The sequence below is a fragment of the Neofelis nebulosa genome, chromosome 5 (genome assembly GCF_028018385.1).
Source record: "Neofelis nebulosa isolate mNeoNeb1 chromosome 5, mNeoNeb1.pri, whole genome shotgun sequence".
Lineage (NCBI taxonomy): Eukaryota > Metazoa > Chordata > Mammalia > Carnivora > Felidae > Neofelis > Neofelis nebulosa.
Window position 1 is genome coordinate 32150337 of NC_080786.1, and position 17728 is coordinate 32168064.

General features: G+C 40.9%; 1 protein-coding gene and 1 pseudogene across 3 annotated transcripts in view; one reads left to right on the forward strand and one right to left on the reverse strand.

The window, feature by feature from the left end:
• Positions 1 to 14293, forward strand: part of PCCB (propionyl-CoA carboxylase subunit beta) — a 97346-nt gene extending 83053 nt beyond the window's left edge. For all 3 annotated transcript variants that reach the window (XM_058732375.1, XM_058732376.1, XM_058732374.1), the window contains 5 exons: positions 10974 to 11081; positions 11334 to 11434; positions 11865 to 11963; positions 12737 to 12836; positions 13976 to 14293. In XM_058732375.1, coding sequence (XP_058588358.1) covers positions 10974 to 11081; positions 11334 to 11434; positions 11865 to 11963; positions 12737 to 12836; positions 13976 to 14097 — 530 coding nt within the window. In that variant the 3' untranslated portion in view covers positions 14098 to 14293. The remainder of the gene's footprint in view (positions 1 to 10973; positions 11082 to 11333; positions 11435 to 11864; positions 11964 to 12736; positions 12837 to 13975) is intronic.
• On the reverse strand, positions 1827 to 2280 carry LOC131513004 (large ribosomal subunit protein uL15-like; annotated as a pseudogene).
• Positions 14294 to 17728: the final 3435 nt, after the last annotated feature.

The following is a 17728-nucleotide window of genomic DNA, read 5'->3' on the forward strand; positions in this document are numbered from 1 at the left end:
ATGTGTGTCCTCTCATGTCCCTTGTAAATATTCTTTTGACTTTTGGGGCTCCTTGCAATTCCAAATGAATTTGAGGATTGGTGTTTCCATTTCTGCAAAAAAGGATGTTGAGGTTTTGATAGAGATTGCATAGAATCTGCAGATCACTTTAGGTATCTTTCCATTTATTTTGGTCTTTTAATTCTTTTGGCAGTGTTTTATAGTTTTTAGTGTATAAGTCTTTCACCTCTTGGTTAAATTTACTTTTATGTATTTTATTCTTTTAGATACTATTGCAAATGGAATTGCTTTCTCAATTTTCTTTTTGGAATGTTCATTATTAGTGTATGGAAAGATGACAACACAACTGATTTTTGTTTGTTGATCATGCAACCTGCAACTTTGCTGAGCTTATTAGCTTTATGAGCTTTCTTGTGGATCATGTTTTTTGCAAATAGTTTTTACTTCTTCATCTCCAATTTGGATACTTTTTATTATTTTTTTCTTGTCTAGTTGCTTTGGCTAGAACATCTAGCACACTATTGAATAGCATTGGTGAAAGCAGGCATCCTTAGTTTGTTCCTGATCTTAGGGGAAGAACTTTGTCTTTGACCATTGAATATGATGTTAGCTGTGGGTTTTTCGTAAATGCCTTCATCGTGGTGAGAAAATTTCCTTCCATTCCTAGTTTTCTGAGTACTTTTTTTTTCTTTTATGAAAGGTTGATAGATTTGTATACCTTTTCTGCAACATTTGAAATGATCGTGTAGTTTTTGTCCTTCATTCTATTAATGTGGTGTATTATATTGTTTGATTTTTTTTCTACGTTGAACCACTTTTGATTTATTGGAGTATATCTAAGTTGGTCATGGTATATAATCCCTTTGGTAAAATAAATTTTATTTTTTGGAGCTCTTTAAGTTTCAGAGCAAAATTAAGTGAAAACTGCAGAGTTCCCATAATACTCTATCACACATATACAGCTTACTTCACTGTCAATATCCTGAACCAGAGTAGTACATTTGTTACAATTGATGAATGTACATGGACACACCATAATTACCTTAGGTCTGTATTTACATTAGGGTTCACTCTTGGTGCTATATATTCTCTGGGTATGATAAATGTATAGTATATAACCCACCATTGTAGCATCATAAAAAATGGTTTCACTGCCTTAAAAGTCCTAAGCGTTCCACTTGTTCATCATTCCTTTCTCCCAACCCTGATAACCTAGTAACCCCTGGCAACTACTGATCCTTGTACCCCTCCCATAGTTTTACTTTTTCTAGAATATCATATAGTTGGAGTTAGAGTATGTAGCCCTTCCAGATCAGCTTCTTTCACATAGTAATATGCATTTAAGCTTCCTACATGTTTTCTCATGGCTTGATAGCTCATTTCTTTTTAGTGTTGAGTAATATTCCATTGCCTGGGTATACCACACAGTTCACTTATCTGTTCACCTCCTGAAGGACATTGTGGTCGCTTCTAAGTTTTGGCAATTATGAGTAAAGCTGCTATAAATGTCTGTGTGCAGGTTTTTTGTGTGGACATAAGTTTTCAGCTCATTTGGGTAAATGCCATGGAGTATGCTTGCTAGCTTGCATAGTATGAGTATGTGTAGTTTGTAAGAAACTGCCAAACTGTCTTCCAGAGTTGCGGTACCATTTTGCATTCCTGCCAGCAAGGAGTTATAGTTCCTGCTGCTCCACATCCTTGTCTGGATTTGGTGTTGTCAGTGTTCTGGATTTTGGCCATTCTAATAGGTGTGTAGTGGGATCTTTTTTTTTGTTTTTCACTTCACTTGTAAGTATTTAATGAATCTCCCTCCATGTGGCTTCAAGCTACCAGGACACAGGTGCCTTCCCCCCCCCCCCCCCCACCCCAACCTTCTCCTCAGCAATTCTACTGAAGAATTTGGCCCTCTCGATGACAGGCTGTTTGGGGAGCTTTCCCTTTCCCAAAACTTTGTAGTAGCATGAACGCACCACATCAATGATAGGAACAAGTCCAGTCTTGTTTTTGGCAGCATTTACCCGTGTCTGCTGACTGACCAGCGTCCACAGTTTAATCAAGGTTGACAGTTGGGTAGAATATCTGGTTCCTTTTTAAGTGGTAATGCCTCATACCCGCTTTTCCAAAGTAACCTGGATGATATTTGTCAAAGTTGATCCTGTAATGATGCATGCCACCAGCATTACCCCAGCCTCCTGGGTGCTTCCGGTGCTTGCTGATGCTGCTGTGGCCGTGGCTTACATGACCCCGAAGTTTCCAGGTCTTCCTCAGTCTGGATGGCATGTCAGCAGTCCAGACAAAAGACCTGGTATCTTCTTTTAATTTGCATTTCCCTGATGCCGTATGACATGGGGTATCTTTCCATGTGTTTATTTGCCATCTGTATGTTTTCTTTGGTGAGGTGTCTGCTCAGATCTTTAGTTCCCCCCCCCCTTTTTAGTCTATTTTTTAATCAGTTTTTTTTTTCTTATAATGTTTATTGTTGAGAGAGAGAGAGAGAGAGAGAGACAGAATGTGAGTGGGGGAGGTGCAGAGAGACTGGGGACAGAGGATTCCAAGTGGGCTCCGTGCTGACAGCAGACAGCCTGACATGGGGCTTGAGCTCACAAACTGTGAGATCATGACCTGAGCTGAAGTTGGACACTCAGCCAGCTGAGCCACCCAGGTGCTCCTGTTTGTTTTCTTATTGTTGAGTTTTAAGAGTTCTTTGTATATGTTAGATAGCAGTTCCTTTATCAGATGTGTATTTTGCAAATGTTTTCTCCCAGTCTGTGGTTGTCTTCTCTTTCTCTAGACAGTGCCTTTTGCAGAAGTTTTTAATTATGAGGTCAGCTTATCAATTATTTCTTTTTCATAGATCATGCCTTTGGTAGTGTATCTAAAAAGTTACCACCAAATCCAAGGTTATTTGTTTTCTCCTGTGTTATCTTCTAGAAGTTTATCACTTTTGTGGTTTACATTTAGGTCTCTGGATCCATTTTGAGTTAGTTTTATGAAATGTGTAAGGTCTGTGTCTAAATTTTTTTGCTGTGGATGTCCAGTTGTTCCAGCACTACTTGTTGAAAAGACAATCTCTCTTCCATTGTATTGCCTTTGTTTTTTTGTCAAAGATCAGTTGATATTTCTTGGGGTCTATTTCTGGGTTTGCTGTTCTGTTCCATTGGTCTGTTTGTTTGTTTTTTTTTCATCAGTACCACATGTCTTGATTACTGTAGCTTTATAGCAAGTCTCGTGGCTAGGTGTTGTTAGTCCTTCAACTTTATTTTGTCCTTCAATACTGTGTTGGCTGTTCTAGGTTTGTTTTTGTTTTTTTGTTTTTTGGGGTTTTTTTTTGCATCGCCATATACACTTTAGAATCAGTTTGTCAACATCCACAAAATAACTTGTTGGGATTTTGATTGGAATTGTGTTAAATTAAGAAATCAAGTTGGAAATACCTGCCCTCTTGACAATATTGAGTCTGCCTATCCATAAACATGGAATATGTCCCCATTTATTTAACTCTTCCATTTTGTTCATCAGAGTTGTGTAGCATTCCTCATATAGATTTTATAATGTGTTTTGTTATTTTATGCCTGTGTATTTCTTTTTTTGAATGGTGGGTGCTAATGTAAATGGTATTGTGTTCTTTGTTTCATATTCACTGCTGGTATATAGGAAAGTTATTAACTTTTGTATATTAACTTTGTATTCTGCAACCTTGCTATAATTGCTTATTAGTTTCAGCAGTGTTTTTGTCAATTCTTTAGGATTTTCTACATAGATTATTATGTTATCTGTGAACAAAGACAGTTTGATTTCTTCCTTCCCAGTCTGTGTACCTTTTGTATATTTTCTTGCTTTATTGGATTAGGTATGACTCCCAGTACAGTTTTGGAAAGTGGTGAGAGGGGACATTTTTGTCTTATGCCTGATCTTAGTGGGAAAGCTTCTAGTTTTTCATCATTATGTGTGATGTTAGCTGTAGATTTTTTGTTAGATGTTCTTTATCAAGTTGAGAAAGCAGCCCTGTATTCCTAGTTTGCAGAGGGTTTTTAATCATGACTGAGTGTTGGATTTTGTGAATCCCTTTTCTGTATCTACTGATGTGTTCATGTAACTTTTCTTCTTTAGCCTGTTGATACAGTAACGTTGCTGGGTTTGATTTGCTTTTATTTTGTTAGGGATTCTTGCATCTGTGTTCATGAGAGTCATTGGTCTGTAGTTTTCTAGTACTGTGTTTGTCTGGTTTTGGTAATAGCATAATGCTGGCCTCATAGAATGAGTTAGGAAGTATTCCCTCTGGTTTTTCTGAAAGAGATGGTAGGGAATTGCTGTAATTTGTAGAATTCATCAGTGAAACTTTCTGGACTTCTTTTGTTTTTTTAATCACATAAGAAATAAATGGTTTTACAAATCAAAAATATAATCCTGTGTTTTACGTTTTCTTGTGTAGTTACCTTTACTAGAAATCTTTATTTCTTCATAATTTGTGTGGTACTGTCTAGTATTTTTTTTTTTTTTTTTTTCATTTCAACCTGAAGGATTCTCTTTAGTATTTCTCATAGGGTAAGCCTAGTGGTAATGAACTCTGCAGCTTTTGTTTATCTGGGAATGTCTTAATTTGTCCCTCATTTTTCAAGGACAGGTTGCCAAACAGAGTCCTTGGTTGACAGTTTTATTCTTTCAGTGGTTTACATCATTCCATTGTCTTCTGCCTCCGTGGTTTTTCTACTCAGAAATCAACTGATAATCTTATTGAGGATCGCTTGTATATGGTGAGTCACTTCTCTCTTGCTGCTTTCAAGATTCTGTCTTTACCTTTTTTTTTTTTTTAAGTTTATTTATTTTGAGCAAGAAAGAGCATGAGTACAAGAGGGACAGAGGGAGAGAATCTCCAACAGGCTTCCCACTGACAGTATGGAGGCCCACGTGGAGCTCAAACCTGAACCGTGAGATCATGACCTGAGCTGAAATCAAGAGTTGGACACTTAACTGATGGGGCCACCCAGGTGCCCCCAGATTCTGTCTTTATCTTTTAATAATTTGATGATAATCTGTTTCAGTGGGGGTCTGTTTGTGTTTATTCTACTTAGTTTCTTTGATTTGTTGCTTCATGTCTTAAATTTGGGAAATTTTTGGATGTATTCAGGTAATCTCTGTCCCTTTTTCTCCTCCCTGTGGTATTGCCTTGCTGCAAATATTGGTTCGAGTGATGGTATTTTGTAGATCTGTAGTTTCTGTTCACTTCATTTTTTCTTTTCTTTTTGTTAAGACTGGGTAATAATATAAATTATCTTCAAGTTTCCCAATCGTGTCTTCTATTTTCTCAAATCTACTCTTGAACCCCTGTAGTGAATTTTTTATTTCATTTATGGTAGTTTTCAGCCACAGAATTTGTTTGGTTCCTTTTTATAATTTCTTTCTCTTTATTGGTATTCTCATTTTGTTCATACATTGTTTTCATGATTTTTAAAGTTCTTTGTTCATGTTTTTCTTTGTTTCTTTGACCATCTTTAAGATATTTAAAATTTTTTTAAATAAACTTTTTATTTTAGAGTTGTTTTAGATTTATAACAAAATTTCTAGATAGCACAGAGTTTCCATGCACTCCACACCTAGTTTCTCTGATTCTTAACATTTTACTTTAGAGAGCACTGTTATCAGATATTTCACTCTAAACAAAGAGACAGTGGGTGACTAAGCTAGAGGGAAGACTGAGGTTAAATGGTTTTGCTGTTGGACTCAATCACTGGTTCCTTTCATTGGTTTTGTTTATCTGTCTGTTGGTTTAAGATGGAACAGACCTGATGTATAAACAATTAGAATAATTCTGAAGACAGAGGATGATGATGGCTTTGAGATGTGACTTCTTAGCTTATAACTGACATTATTGATGCTTTTAGACAAAACTGTTAAGCTTTTTTGTTAAGCTATTTAAAATTTTTTTAAATCTTTATTTATTTTTGAGAGAGAGACAGCATGTGAGCAGGGGAGGAGCAGAGAGAGAGGGAGACACAGAATCTGAAACAGGCTCCAGGCTCCGAGCTGTCAGCACAGAGCCTGACGCGGGGCTCAAACTCACGGACCGCGAGATCATGACCTGAGCCGAAGTCAGATGCTCAACCAACTGAGCCACCCAGGCACCCCAAAGCTATTTGATTTAATGCACACTACACTGTCAGGAATAGTTTAGGGAAGCTCTAGTGTGACTCTCCTATTCTAAAAAAATGGACATTGGCCTTATATCTGAAGTTATTATTACCAGCTCATGTGCACTTTGACTCTGATGGTAATTCTATGTACCAGGCTGTACATAGAAGTTCATTTCAAATCTTTGGGTATTTTTTCATTTGTTTACTTATAAATTAAAAAAAACTTTTTCAATGTTCATTTTTGAGGGAGAGAGAGAGCACAAATGGGGTAGAGGCAGAGAGAGACGGAGACACAGAATCCGAAGCAGGCTCCAGGCTCTGAGCTGTCAGCACAGAGCCTGACGTGGGGCTTGAACTCACAAACCATAAGATCATGACCTGAGCCGAGATCAAGAGTTGGATGTTTAATCAACTGATTCATCCAGGCACCCCTATAAAAATCTTTATAATGTTTATTTTTGAGGGGGGGAGGCAGAGAGAGAGGGAGACACAGAGTCCAAAGCAGGCTCCAGGCTCTGAGCTGTCAGCACACAGCCCGATTCAGGGCTCGAACCCACAGACTACGAGATCATGACCTGAGCCAAAGTTGGCGCTTAACCAACTGAAGCACCAAGTTGCCCCCAAGACCATTATTTTAAAGTCTTTGTCTAATAAGTTCAGTGTCTGGGCTTCCTTAGGGACAGATTCTGTCAGTTAATTTTCTTCACTTGAGTGGCTTTTTTCCTGTTTCTTTGTAAGCCTTGTTATTTTTTGTCGAAAACTGGACATTTGAATATTATGAGGTGTTGATCCTGGAAATCATATTCTCTCCCTTTTCTAGGTTTTGTTGTTGATCACTGAATGCTGTAATAGCCATTGTCTAGTGCCGTTTTCCAATTATTTTTGCAGACTATATTCCTTGCTGTAGGTGGTCATGGAGGTTTCTTTGCCTTAGCTTGTGTCCAGCTAGTGTTTTGACAGTGATATCCTTGAATACCAGCTACTAAAACAGGCAAACAAGAAAGTACCTCATCTAGTCTTTGAGAATTGGCCCTGTGCTGGTGCTCCTCTTCAACACTTGGCCAGACTTAAACTGAACTTAGGGATCAGCCCACTGTTAAAACTTAAGGTCTTCTTAGGTTATTTGTTTTGTAAAGTATTTTCATTTTCATTCCTCTCAAGATATTTTCTAATTCCCTTTTCCTGGGTCTTTTCTGAGCATGCATCTGGTCCTAGGCATATCTGTGTCTTTCTGAAATGCCCTGTGTACACAGGTGTTCTTGAATGCCCTAATTTTCTAAAGAATCTCTGTCCCTGGTTCTTTCCTCCTAGGCCTTAGGCAGTCTCAAGCATCTGCAGGTTGTTCTTTGTTTTTGAGCAATGTCTGCCACTTTCTGGCCTGGTGAGCTCCATGTTAGGTAAAGCAGGGATGAAAATCTTTCAGACAAATTAGAACACACCTATGTGATAATTTGTGACTGACTCTTTATTCCCTCTAGAACTAGGGAGAGAGTGGGGCAGGTGTAATTAAGAATGTCACAAAGCTTTCCTACTATTTTTAAGTTGCCTGTTTCTTGATTTGACTTTCTCTTGGTGGTTGGTAAACCTTCACTTGTTCCAGGGTTTCTGATTCTTTTGTGATGTTTTTGTTGGAGGGTAGGAGTTTGGAGCTGATTTCCCCACCATTTTGTTGTTGAGAAAAAGTGTTTAAAAGTCAGGAATTCACACACACTGAAAATGCATTTTGTTCCTCCAGTAAATTCTTAACTGTTGATACATCCTTTTAGTTTCTCCTTTGAGCTGTGTCAGTCATTGGCATGGACTTCACATGATTTCTTGTGTCTGCTTCAAGATCTTTCTCATCCCATGACTACCTCTGTGGGTCCTGATGGCCTGCAGCACAGGTTGACTTTGACAAGCCCACTTTTTAAGAAACTGCTTGGCTTGTCCTGGAAAGTGTATCTATAGATATCTAGGATGTCCGTCCCACTGCCCAACCTGGCTGGAGCCTGAACGCTTGATTCCATTGTGGTTCCTTGACTTCCCCTTTTCTTAGAAATTCTTTGTTATGTTTATGGAGTGGCAAGATGTGGAAGTTCAGTAGATTACTGCTTTTTTGAAAAAAAGCTTCATGCATTTTATGGGCTTAATCATTCCCTGTTACTAAAAGACAGCTTCAGAGGCTTACATAGGGGGCTTCTGTTCCAGGTCTCATTTTTTCTTACAGGAATTAGCCAGTGCTCACTGGGCTCTCTCTGGGTACCAGGCGCTCAGTCTAGTTCTGGGACGAGGCCTCAGATGCTAAGACCGGGCCTCTGGTCCTGGAGCCCGTCCCATGGCCACTGGGGCTGCAGGTTTTCCATTCCTGTGTTGATTTCCCCAGTGATTCCATCATGTTCTGGTTGTCGGTGCCCATCTTGCTTTTCAGTTTAAGTATAGCTTCTGGATACTTTTTGCAGTTTCTTAATTTAGAATTGTTTTTATTCTGGGACTTATCACTCAGATTTTTTATTTCAGGTCATTAACATAGATTTTGAGGAGAGAGGAAAGAGGGGAGATTTAAAACATTTTTATTGAGTTACAATTTACACACAATAAAATGCACAGGTTTCAAATGCTCATTTTAATAGGTTTTGATAATTTGACAGTAGTATACAACCTTGTTATCACCATCCAAAACAAGATACGGAACATTTCTGTCCTCTCAAAAAATGCATTTAGTAAGAGGGAAGTTTTGCCAATTTTTCTTTTTGAGTTCTTTTTGTTTCTAGCATTCTTTATATATTTTGGATGGGAGTCTTGTCAGATACGCATATTGCAAATATATTTTTTTCCTGATTTGTGACTTCTTCAATAAATTGTGTCTTTTGACTCACATATTTTTAAACATGTGATGAAGTCCCATTTATCAATGTTTTTTATTTATGATTAGAACTTTTTGTGTCCTTTCCAAACAATCTTTGCCTCTGACAAGGTTGCAAACAAAGATGGTCCGATATCATTGGCTAGCTTTGTAGTTCTGGGTTTTATGTTAAGGCCTATGATCTATTTTGAATTAATTTTTGTATATAGTTTATAGAGTGAAAGTCTACTTTTATGTTCCCCCTCCCCCCCATATAGACAGTTAAGTGTTCCATCACCATTTGTTAAAAAGACTTTCTTTCCACAGCGAATTGGTTTGATACCTGGTCTAAAATCAGTTGTGTGGGTCCATTTCTTCACAATGTATCCATTACCATTTTGTCTACCTTGATGCCTGTGACATACTGTCTTGATTACTGTAGCTTTATAGTTATCAGCTTGGGGCAGTTTCAGGATCCTGGGGACACTTGACAATGTTGGAAACCGTTTTGTTTGTCACAGGTGTGGGTTGTAGGGGAGTGAGTGCTACTGGCATCTAGTGGGTGGAGGCCAGAGATGATGCTAAACATCTTCTGCACACAAGACAACCCCCCACAACAAAGAATTACCCAGCCCAAAATACAGATGGCCCTGAGGTTCAGAAATCCTGCTTTGTAAGAAAGTCTTGGAAGTCAACTAGTATAAGTTTTCCAATTAAAAAAACCCCAAAACTGTTTATTCTGTTTCCTTTGTATTACCATATGAATTTTAGAATCTGCCTATCAGTTTCTGTAAGAGAATGCCTACGATTTTGGTAGTAATTGCTTGAAAATCTAGATCTGTTCAGTATGATAGCTTAGTAAACTTCAAGATAATTAAATAGTATAGACAATTAAAATTGAATGCAATTAGAGGCTTAGTTTCTCATTTGTGCTAGCTGTTTTTCAAGTGCTTAATAGCTTTAGTGGCTACCATGTCAAATAGCACAACCAGAGAACATTTCCATAATTACAGAAAATTCTTTTGGCCAGCACTGGTATAGATCATTTAGGAATTTATTTATTCTTATCAATGAGTGTCTAAGCTTTTTTGTAGATACTCTGTCAGATTATGAAAGTTCCATTGTATTCCTAGTTTACTGCTTGTTTTGAATTATGATTGAGTATTGAATTGTCAGATGTGTTTTGTCTGTTGAGAAAGAAAAGCCTATATGGTTTTTCTCCTCTATTTAGTAATTTTGTTGGTTTTTTCACATATTAGATCAGCCTTGACTTCTTGGGATAAACCCCACTTAGAGTGCATCAGTGTTTTTATATATTGCTGGATTTGATTTCATAATATCTTGGGGATTTTTGCATCTGTGTTTGTGAGGGATTTTGTTTGGTCTGCATTCTTCTTTTACGATGTCCTAATCTTGTTATGGTATTAGGGGAATGTTGGCCTCATACAGTATGTTGGGAACTATTCTAGGAGAGGAGACTTATTAGCAACTGAACTCTTACTCTGCACACATTACAGATACCACCTCCTTAAATCCTTGAAACCATGGTAGGAGGTAGTAACATCCCAACTTTGCAGGTGATGAACCTCAGGCTCAGAAAGGTAAAGTCATTTCCCAAGGGCACATAGCTGTAACTGGTGAATCTGATTCCAGGCTATCGGGAGTCTCTAACAGCAGCTCTTGAATGATACCTCTCACTACTGGTTCCATGGGGACAAGTCAGGCTGTACCCCAGGTGGGTATATAAACCTCAGTTAATGAGGCGCAGTCTAGCTGCCTGCAATAGACTGTGCTCCCGGCAAGAGAGCCTGAGGGTCCACTCTTGGACCCTCTTTGGCCACTGCCCGGTGGGTTCTCCTGTCTTTCCTGGAGTGTAAGGATTTCCCTTTACATTCCCTGGTGAGGAGACTTTGGTGCCTCCATAGAAATCAGCTCTGAATGGTTCCTGAGGGCACATTCCCATTGGGGGTAGAGCTGGGAATTGCCCAGAAGCTCAGCATGGATAATCTCTCTCATTCTAGGATGTTTGGATATTAATTCATCTGTGAAAGGGGCTCGTTTTGTCCGATTCTGTGATGCATTCAATATTCCACTCATCACTTTTGTTGATGTTCCTGGCTTTCTGCCTGGTAAGTCATTGATAGGAGGGGGGCGAGGAGAGGTAGTTTTGCCCAGTAAGGCACCCACTTAATTTGGAGGTTTTGTAAAATTCTCTAAGGATTTGTGACTTCTCCATATTCTAGGTGTCTGGAAGATGGGGCTGTGGGGGGTGAGTGGCTCTCTCCTGGCCCTCTGGGGAGCAGGGGAAGACCTCATAGCTGAGAGTGACAGGCATACCTTGTAAGGACTTCTGTATCTTGTAACTCTTCCTCATGACATAGGCACAGCACAGGAATATGGGGGCATCATCCGGCATGGAGCCAAGCTTCTCTACGCATTTGCTGAAGCAACTGTGCCCAAAGTCACAGTCATCACCAGGAAGGTGAGAAGAGCTGGTATCAGAGGCTGTGAGCCCACACACTTCTAGCAGCATGGCCATGGTTGGAGGTCTGGCCAAGAGTTTCAGGGGGGCTGGGAAGAGGAGTACACCTTGCTGACCCTTAAAAAGATCTTTGGAGCTCAGGCAACATTTATAGCCCTGTGGACACACCCTGCAGATATGTTGGTGGTCACGTCTGGGAAATGACAGCGTCAGTGGGAAAGAGCCAGGAAAGACAGTGAACATTAGCTGTGAAAGGCCTCTGGACTGTGCCTGTGTTTTCTCTGCGCTGGCTTCCCAGCCTCAGAGACACTGGGCCTTCAGTAGCTCAGGAGAGCTTTTCCTTTTGTCCTCATTTCACTTGGCTTCCTAGAGTCTTTCAGGGATATGATCTGATTCAGGCTCTAACATTCAGCATTTGGGTTTGTTCTAGGCCTATGGTGGTGCCTATGATGTCATGAGCTCCAAGCACCTTTGTGGTGACACCAACTATGCCTGGCCTACAGCGGAGATTGCAGTCATGGGAGCAAAGGTGAGGACCTCTAGCTTTCCCTTTTCCTGGATCCAGGTACTGGTCGTTTCCCAGCAGGAGCTTGTAGTTACGAAATGTGGAGAGAGGCCCGGACCCCTTGGATGGGCCAGGATTCCAGGGAGTTGGGACCTAGACCTTGGCGAGTCCCCACCTTGACCCCTGGGTCAGCTCTGGCTCCTGTCCTGCACTGTCACTTTAGGCACATGCTGGTGTCTTCATGCTCGGGGGGTGGGGGTAGGGGTGGGGAGGGGGGGATGCTGAGTGAGTTTTGAGATTGTCAGTAAAGCAGAAAAGGTTGAGTCAACTGAACTAGCCTTTGGGAGGATTGGACATTCCCTGTGATCCCATTCCCATCTCCTCTCCCAGGGAGGGCCCCAGAGCCACTGAATTGTGTACTGAGGATAAGGAAGAAGGAAAACAGCATTTTACTTCACCTGATTCAGGGGACCATGGATCTAACTATGGAAAATGGGCAAAACATCTTGGCCTGAAAGAAGGATAGATGCAATTGGATGGAATAGGATGGAATTTGGGGAGACAAGTGACTGGCTTTGCCTGGGCTGCCTGTTGTTGGGGCCACACTGAACTTTGGATCACAGCCCGTGGGATCGTGCTGGTTGACTCCAGCAGTGCTCACCTCTGTGCCCTGGTGCCTGGAGCCGGCATTTCTTGCCAGGGCCTCGAAGTTCACAGCCACACACTGTGATAGTGGTTTGAGGGAGGTCACTTGGGTTGGGACTGCCAGTTAAGTTCATTAACTTCTCCTATGACAGGGGGCCGTGGAGATCATCTTCAAAGGGCATGAGAATGTGGAAGCAGCTCAGGCAGAGTATATTGAGAAGTTTGCCAACCCCTTTCCTGCTGCAGTGAGAGGTAGGGACTGTGGTGGGGAGGGCGGTGTTGGGCATTTGTTGGGTCACTTGCTCATCCTTTTGCTCCAGAAAGTCTCACATCACTGCCCTTTGCCCTCACTGTGGAATCTGGAGACTGGTGACGGTTGGGGGTTGTCTCTGGACATTGTATACACTGCTTTGGTCACCAAGGACTGAAGCAATATTGCTGAAATGGCTAGTGGTGTTCAGTTACCTAATATTGTGTAAAAGTCCACTCCTAAACAGAGTGGCTGACACAGCCAACTTTTTTTTTTTTTTTTTCTCATGTTTCTGAGGGTCGGCAGTTTGGTCTGGGCTCACTTAGGGGGTTCTCCTGCTGGTCTTTCCTGGGATCAGTCATGCACAGATAATCAGTTGGTAATTCGGGGCCGGATAGTCCAAGATGGCTTCACTTACATGATTGGTAATGGCAGTAGGCGTTTTCTGCACAGGTTGCTTATTTATTTTTATTTTTATTTTTATTTTGAGACAGAGGGTACAAGTGAGCAAGGGACAGAGACAGAGAAGTGGGGCTCACCTGAGGTGGGGCTCAAACTCACAAACTATGAGGTCATGACCTGAGCCGAAGTGAGATGCTTAACTGACTGAGCCACCCAGGTGCCCCATGGTTTCTCTTTCTGAACCTGGCCACTCCATGCTTGCTGGTGTCCTGAGCACCTTGAGACCTAGATTTGGAAATTGCATAGTGTCATTTTTGCCACATTCTGTTGGCCAAAGCAAATCACAAGGACAAGTAAAATTGAATCCAGTTCTTGGTATGAGGGGTGATGAAATCACATTACAAAGGGACTTGTGTTACAGGGGTAGGAGGAAGGTGTACTGATTGTTGAAAATACAGACATATTTTCTTAATTTTATTTCCTGTTGACTTCATCTTGGCAGCAAGGGGGGTCAGATTGCATTTTTTTTTGCCAAGTAGTCCTAGGCCAGAAGTTGAGGCCCTGCCAGAGGAACGGGGATGCTCCTGGGATGTGGTGGAGGGTTCACAGGGCCCGTGCCCTCTCATATCAAGTTGGGTCCTGCTCACACCCCAGAGATGGTGCCCAGGCTGAGCACAGATTGGGGGGTGGCCTTATTTGGGGATGCAGATGATCTACTTCCTTTTCTGTGCTTCACCAGGATTTGTGGATGATATCATCCAGCCTTCCTCCACACGAGCCCGAATCTGCTCTGACCTGGATGTCTTAGCCAGCAAGAAGGTACAGCGCCCTTGGAGGAAACATGCAAATATTCCATTGTAAACGAATCAAAGGAAAATAAACCAAGAGCCAATTACCGCCTGGCCATTTGCACCCATCTCTGCCTTTTGCAATCATGAAACCTGGAAATCTAAATATCAGTAATAACTTGAAATGGCTGTTTATTAAATCCTAGGAAGATTTCATTTGTGCCTTACTGTAAAATTAATTGCTTTATTAAAAATTTGTGTAACTGGTACTTTTTGAGCACAAATTTCATTTTTTACAGTATAAATCTGAAAAATCAAGAAAACAGTGTATTGTCACTTAGAGCTGACCCTTATTTGACACCTCTGTGTATTTTCCTTTTCCCCCAAGATGTTTTTCTCTGTAGGTAAGATAATAAGCTTTTAGGGCAACATACTTACCTGGTTAGCCTTCATTCCACACCCCTCCCCTTTTTTTAAATGCTTATTTGAGAGAGAGAGAGAGAGAGAGAGAGAGAGAGAGAAAAGAAAAAGAAAGAACAGGCAGGGGGAGGGGGAGAGAGAGAGAGAGAGAGAGAGAAAAAAAAAAGAAAAAGAAAGAACAGGCAGGGGGAGGGGGAGAGAGAGAGAGAGAGAGAGAGAGAGAGAGAGAGAGAGAGAGAGAAAAAAAAAAAAAAGAAAAAGAAAGAACAGGCAGGGGGAGGGGCAGAGAGAGAATCCCAAGCAGGCTCCTTGCTGTTAGTGCAGAGCCTGACGTGGGGCTCAATCCCATGAACCATGGGATCATGACCAGAGCTGAAATCAAGAGTTGGATCCTTAACCGACTGAGCCACCCAGGCGCCCCTATTTCCTTATTTTAATTTTGTTTTATTTTAATTTTATTTTTTTAATGTTTGCTTATTTTTGAGAGAGAGAGACAGAGAGAGAGAGTGAGTGAGTGTGAGCAGGGGAGGGGCAGAGACGGGGCGGGGGGTGGGGGAGACACAGAATCCCAGAGCAGGCTCCAGGCTCTGAGCTGTCAGCACGGGGCCTGATGTAGGGCTCGAATTCACGGACCGTGAGATCATGACCTGAGCCAAAGTTGGACACATAACCGACTGAGCCACCCAGGCAGCCCATAAATAATATTTAATAAAATGCCCTCAATTCCTCTAGGAATCGTTGAGGATGTTTGTAGTTGTATCTGGCAGAATAGATGCTCAGTCATATGGGATATAGTACCCTATATTAAATGCTTTTCAGAAATGTGTTGTCACATTTTAGAAAACTTAGTTTGGAAAATTTCAGACCTGTAGAAATGTTGCAGGAGTGGTATTTGTATATCTTTCACTGCGGGTATCCACTTAATTTTCTACATTTACTATATGTATAATAGCATATGCTATTATGTATGGTATATAGAATGTAGTATATAGAATACTATGTATTCTCTTCCATAAATACATAATTATTATTTTTATTGACCCATTTAAGTAAGTTGTAGAACCATGACCCTTTGTCCCCCACCCTGCCAAATGTATTTATTTCCTAGGAAACAAGGCTCATTGCCTTACAGTCTTTCATTACATTGACAATTTGGAAGAATGGTTGCCAGTTATTTTGTAGAATGTCCCTCAATTTGGGTTTGTCTGATTGTTTCCAGATGTTCAGACCAGGTAAGAATGTTCTTTCTATGTATCACATAAGAAGCACATGATGCTAGTTTTTTCCATTATTGATGAAATTGACTCATCACTTGGTTAAGGTGGTGGCTGCAAAGGTTACCATTTTTTGTTTGTAATTAATAACTGATCTGGGGGCATTCTTTAAGCCCGTCAACAAATTTTCATCCAGTACTTTTAGTACCTATTGATGGTTCTTGCCCCTCAATCAGCCATACTGTAGAATCTGTTGATTCTAAAATGTTGTATTTGTTAGTTTGTTACTGTGCCAGAAGAGGTTTCTTTTCTGTTTTTAAGTATTTGTTAGACTCATGGATTCTTTTTTTTTTTTTTTTAACATTTTTTCCTGAAATAATTTTTTTTTAGCATGCTATCACCCTGTCAAATTTTCAAACACTAAGTACTTTTGCAGGTGTCCTTACTGGTGTTTCTCTGTGGCCTACCCTTCAAGTTAGAAATCTTGTTCCAAGTTAATACACTAATTTCAGGTCTGGATTTTGTTGCATTCTTCTGCTCTAGCACTTCCAGTGCATAGGACCTTTCACTCTGGTCATTAGCCCACAGCCCTGTCACCTCCCCCTTGGGACATCCTTTTGCTAAATAGCTCCAGTTTGCTCATGCTCAAGGACCTTAGTTCCTCTCAACCTGTGAGCTAGAACTGATTTTGCTTATTGCAGTTTTTTTTTTTTTTTTTTTTTTTTTAAGCATCTGAGTGTGCATTTTTTTTCTCTGTGTAAATATTTTTGTCTTTCTAAGTAGATGGTGAGTTTCAAGGGGGCAGAGACTGGACACAAGTTCTTTATGTTCCTCTTTGGCACCAGCAGAAAGGTTATAAACTGTGGGAAAGGAGTTGGCCGATTCTTGGGCTTTTAGAGGTCTCCTAAGAAGCCATGCAGGTTGGTTAGCATGTGGCTCAATTGCTTAAAATTGATTAGCGAATCCCAATTTCTGGGGTCAGCTAACCTAGGATTTGGACTGCTTGGAGGATGACTGTGCTATCATCTATATGAAAATAATACAAGTTTGTGGGGTTTTTTTTGTTTGTTTTTCCTTTTTGAGGAAGGGGTCCAAGATGTGTTTTACTAGGTTGTGAAATCTGATGCTGAGAAGGGCTTGTTCCTGGGCCTAAGAGACAGAGGAACCAGCCTAATAAAATACTTGGGCAAGAGACTTTTGGGAAGCCTTGGAATGGAGATGGTTAATAACCAATAAACAAAGCTGGTGGCCAAGGAAACAAAAAGCTGCAAGACCTTGCAAGTAGACCAGCCTCTGTGGATGACAGAATGCCATGAGAATGGTGGCAGAGTATTTTCAGTGGCTGTTGTTTAGGAATGCCTTTCCCAGGTGGTATTCGGTCTTTAAGGGGAAAAAGAAAACTGTGGGCTTTAACCAGAGGACTTGGGTTTACTGAGCAGAGCAGTGGCAAGTGTCTCTCTTTAGACTGAGAGCAGGTAATATGGTGAGAATGGAGATGGAGTTTAAGAGGTACGGAGGGTCCTGTTGCACCTGCCCCAGCTCCTCTTGCCTTAAGTAAACCAGTTTATCCTGAGCCACGAAGCTAGGGTGGTGAAGCTGCGATTTGAACCCAGGCAGATTTGTCTCAACTCCACATGTCTCTATAACCAGTCAGAACACTGCTTTCCAACTGATGTAGTAGGTGGGATGAACTCCTAAGAGGGGAGTGAGAAAGGTGGTGGCTCTCTCCACTGGAATTGTCTCACCCTGAAGAGCTATTAAATTTAGAAAGCTTTCCTACCTCATGCATGATGGCCTGTCAGTCCTTACTTGATTTTCTCGAATAGGGAGTAAATTCACAATGCAGCCTTCCAGTTGCTTGTGTTTGCAGAAAGTTCTCCTAGCTTCTCTTCTGACCATGTTTTGTCTCCTTACTGAGTCCTCTGCCTGTGGGTTCACTGATGCTTTTGGTTGCTTCGGGGTGTTTTAGATACGGTCTACCTAGAGAAGACCTGTGAAGGACACTCATCCATGTATTAACACTTTAGAGCGAGCAAGTGCGGGGAGAGAGTCAGGGAGAGTGGGAGAGAA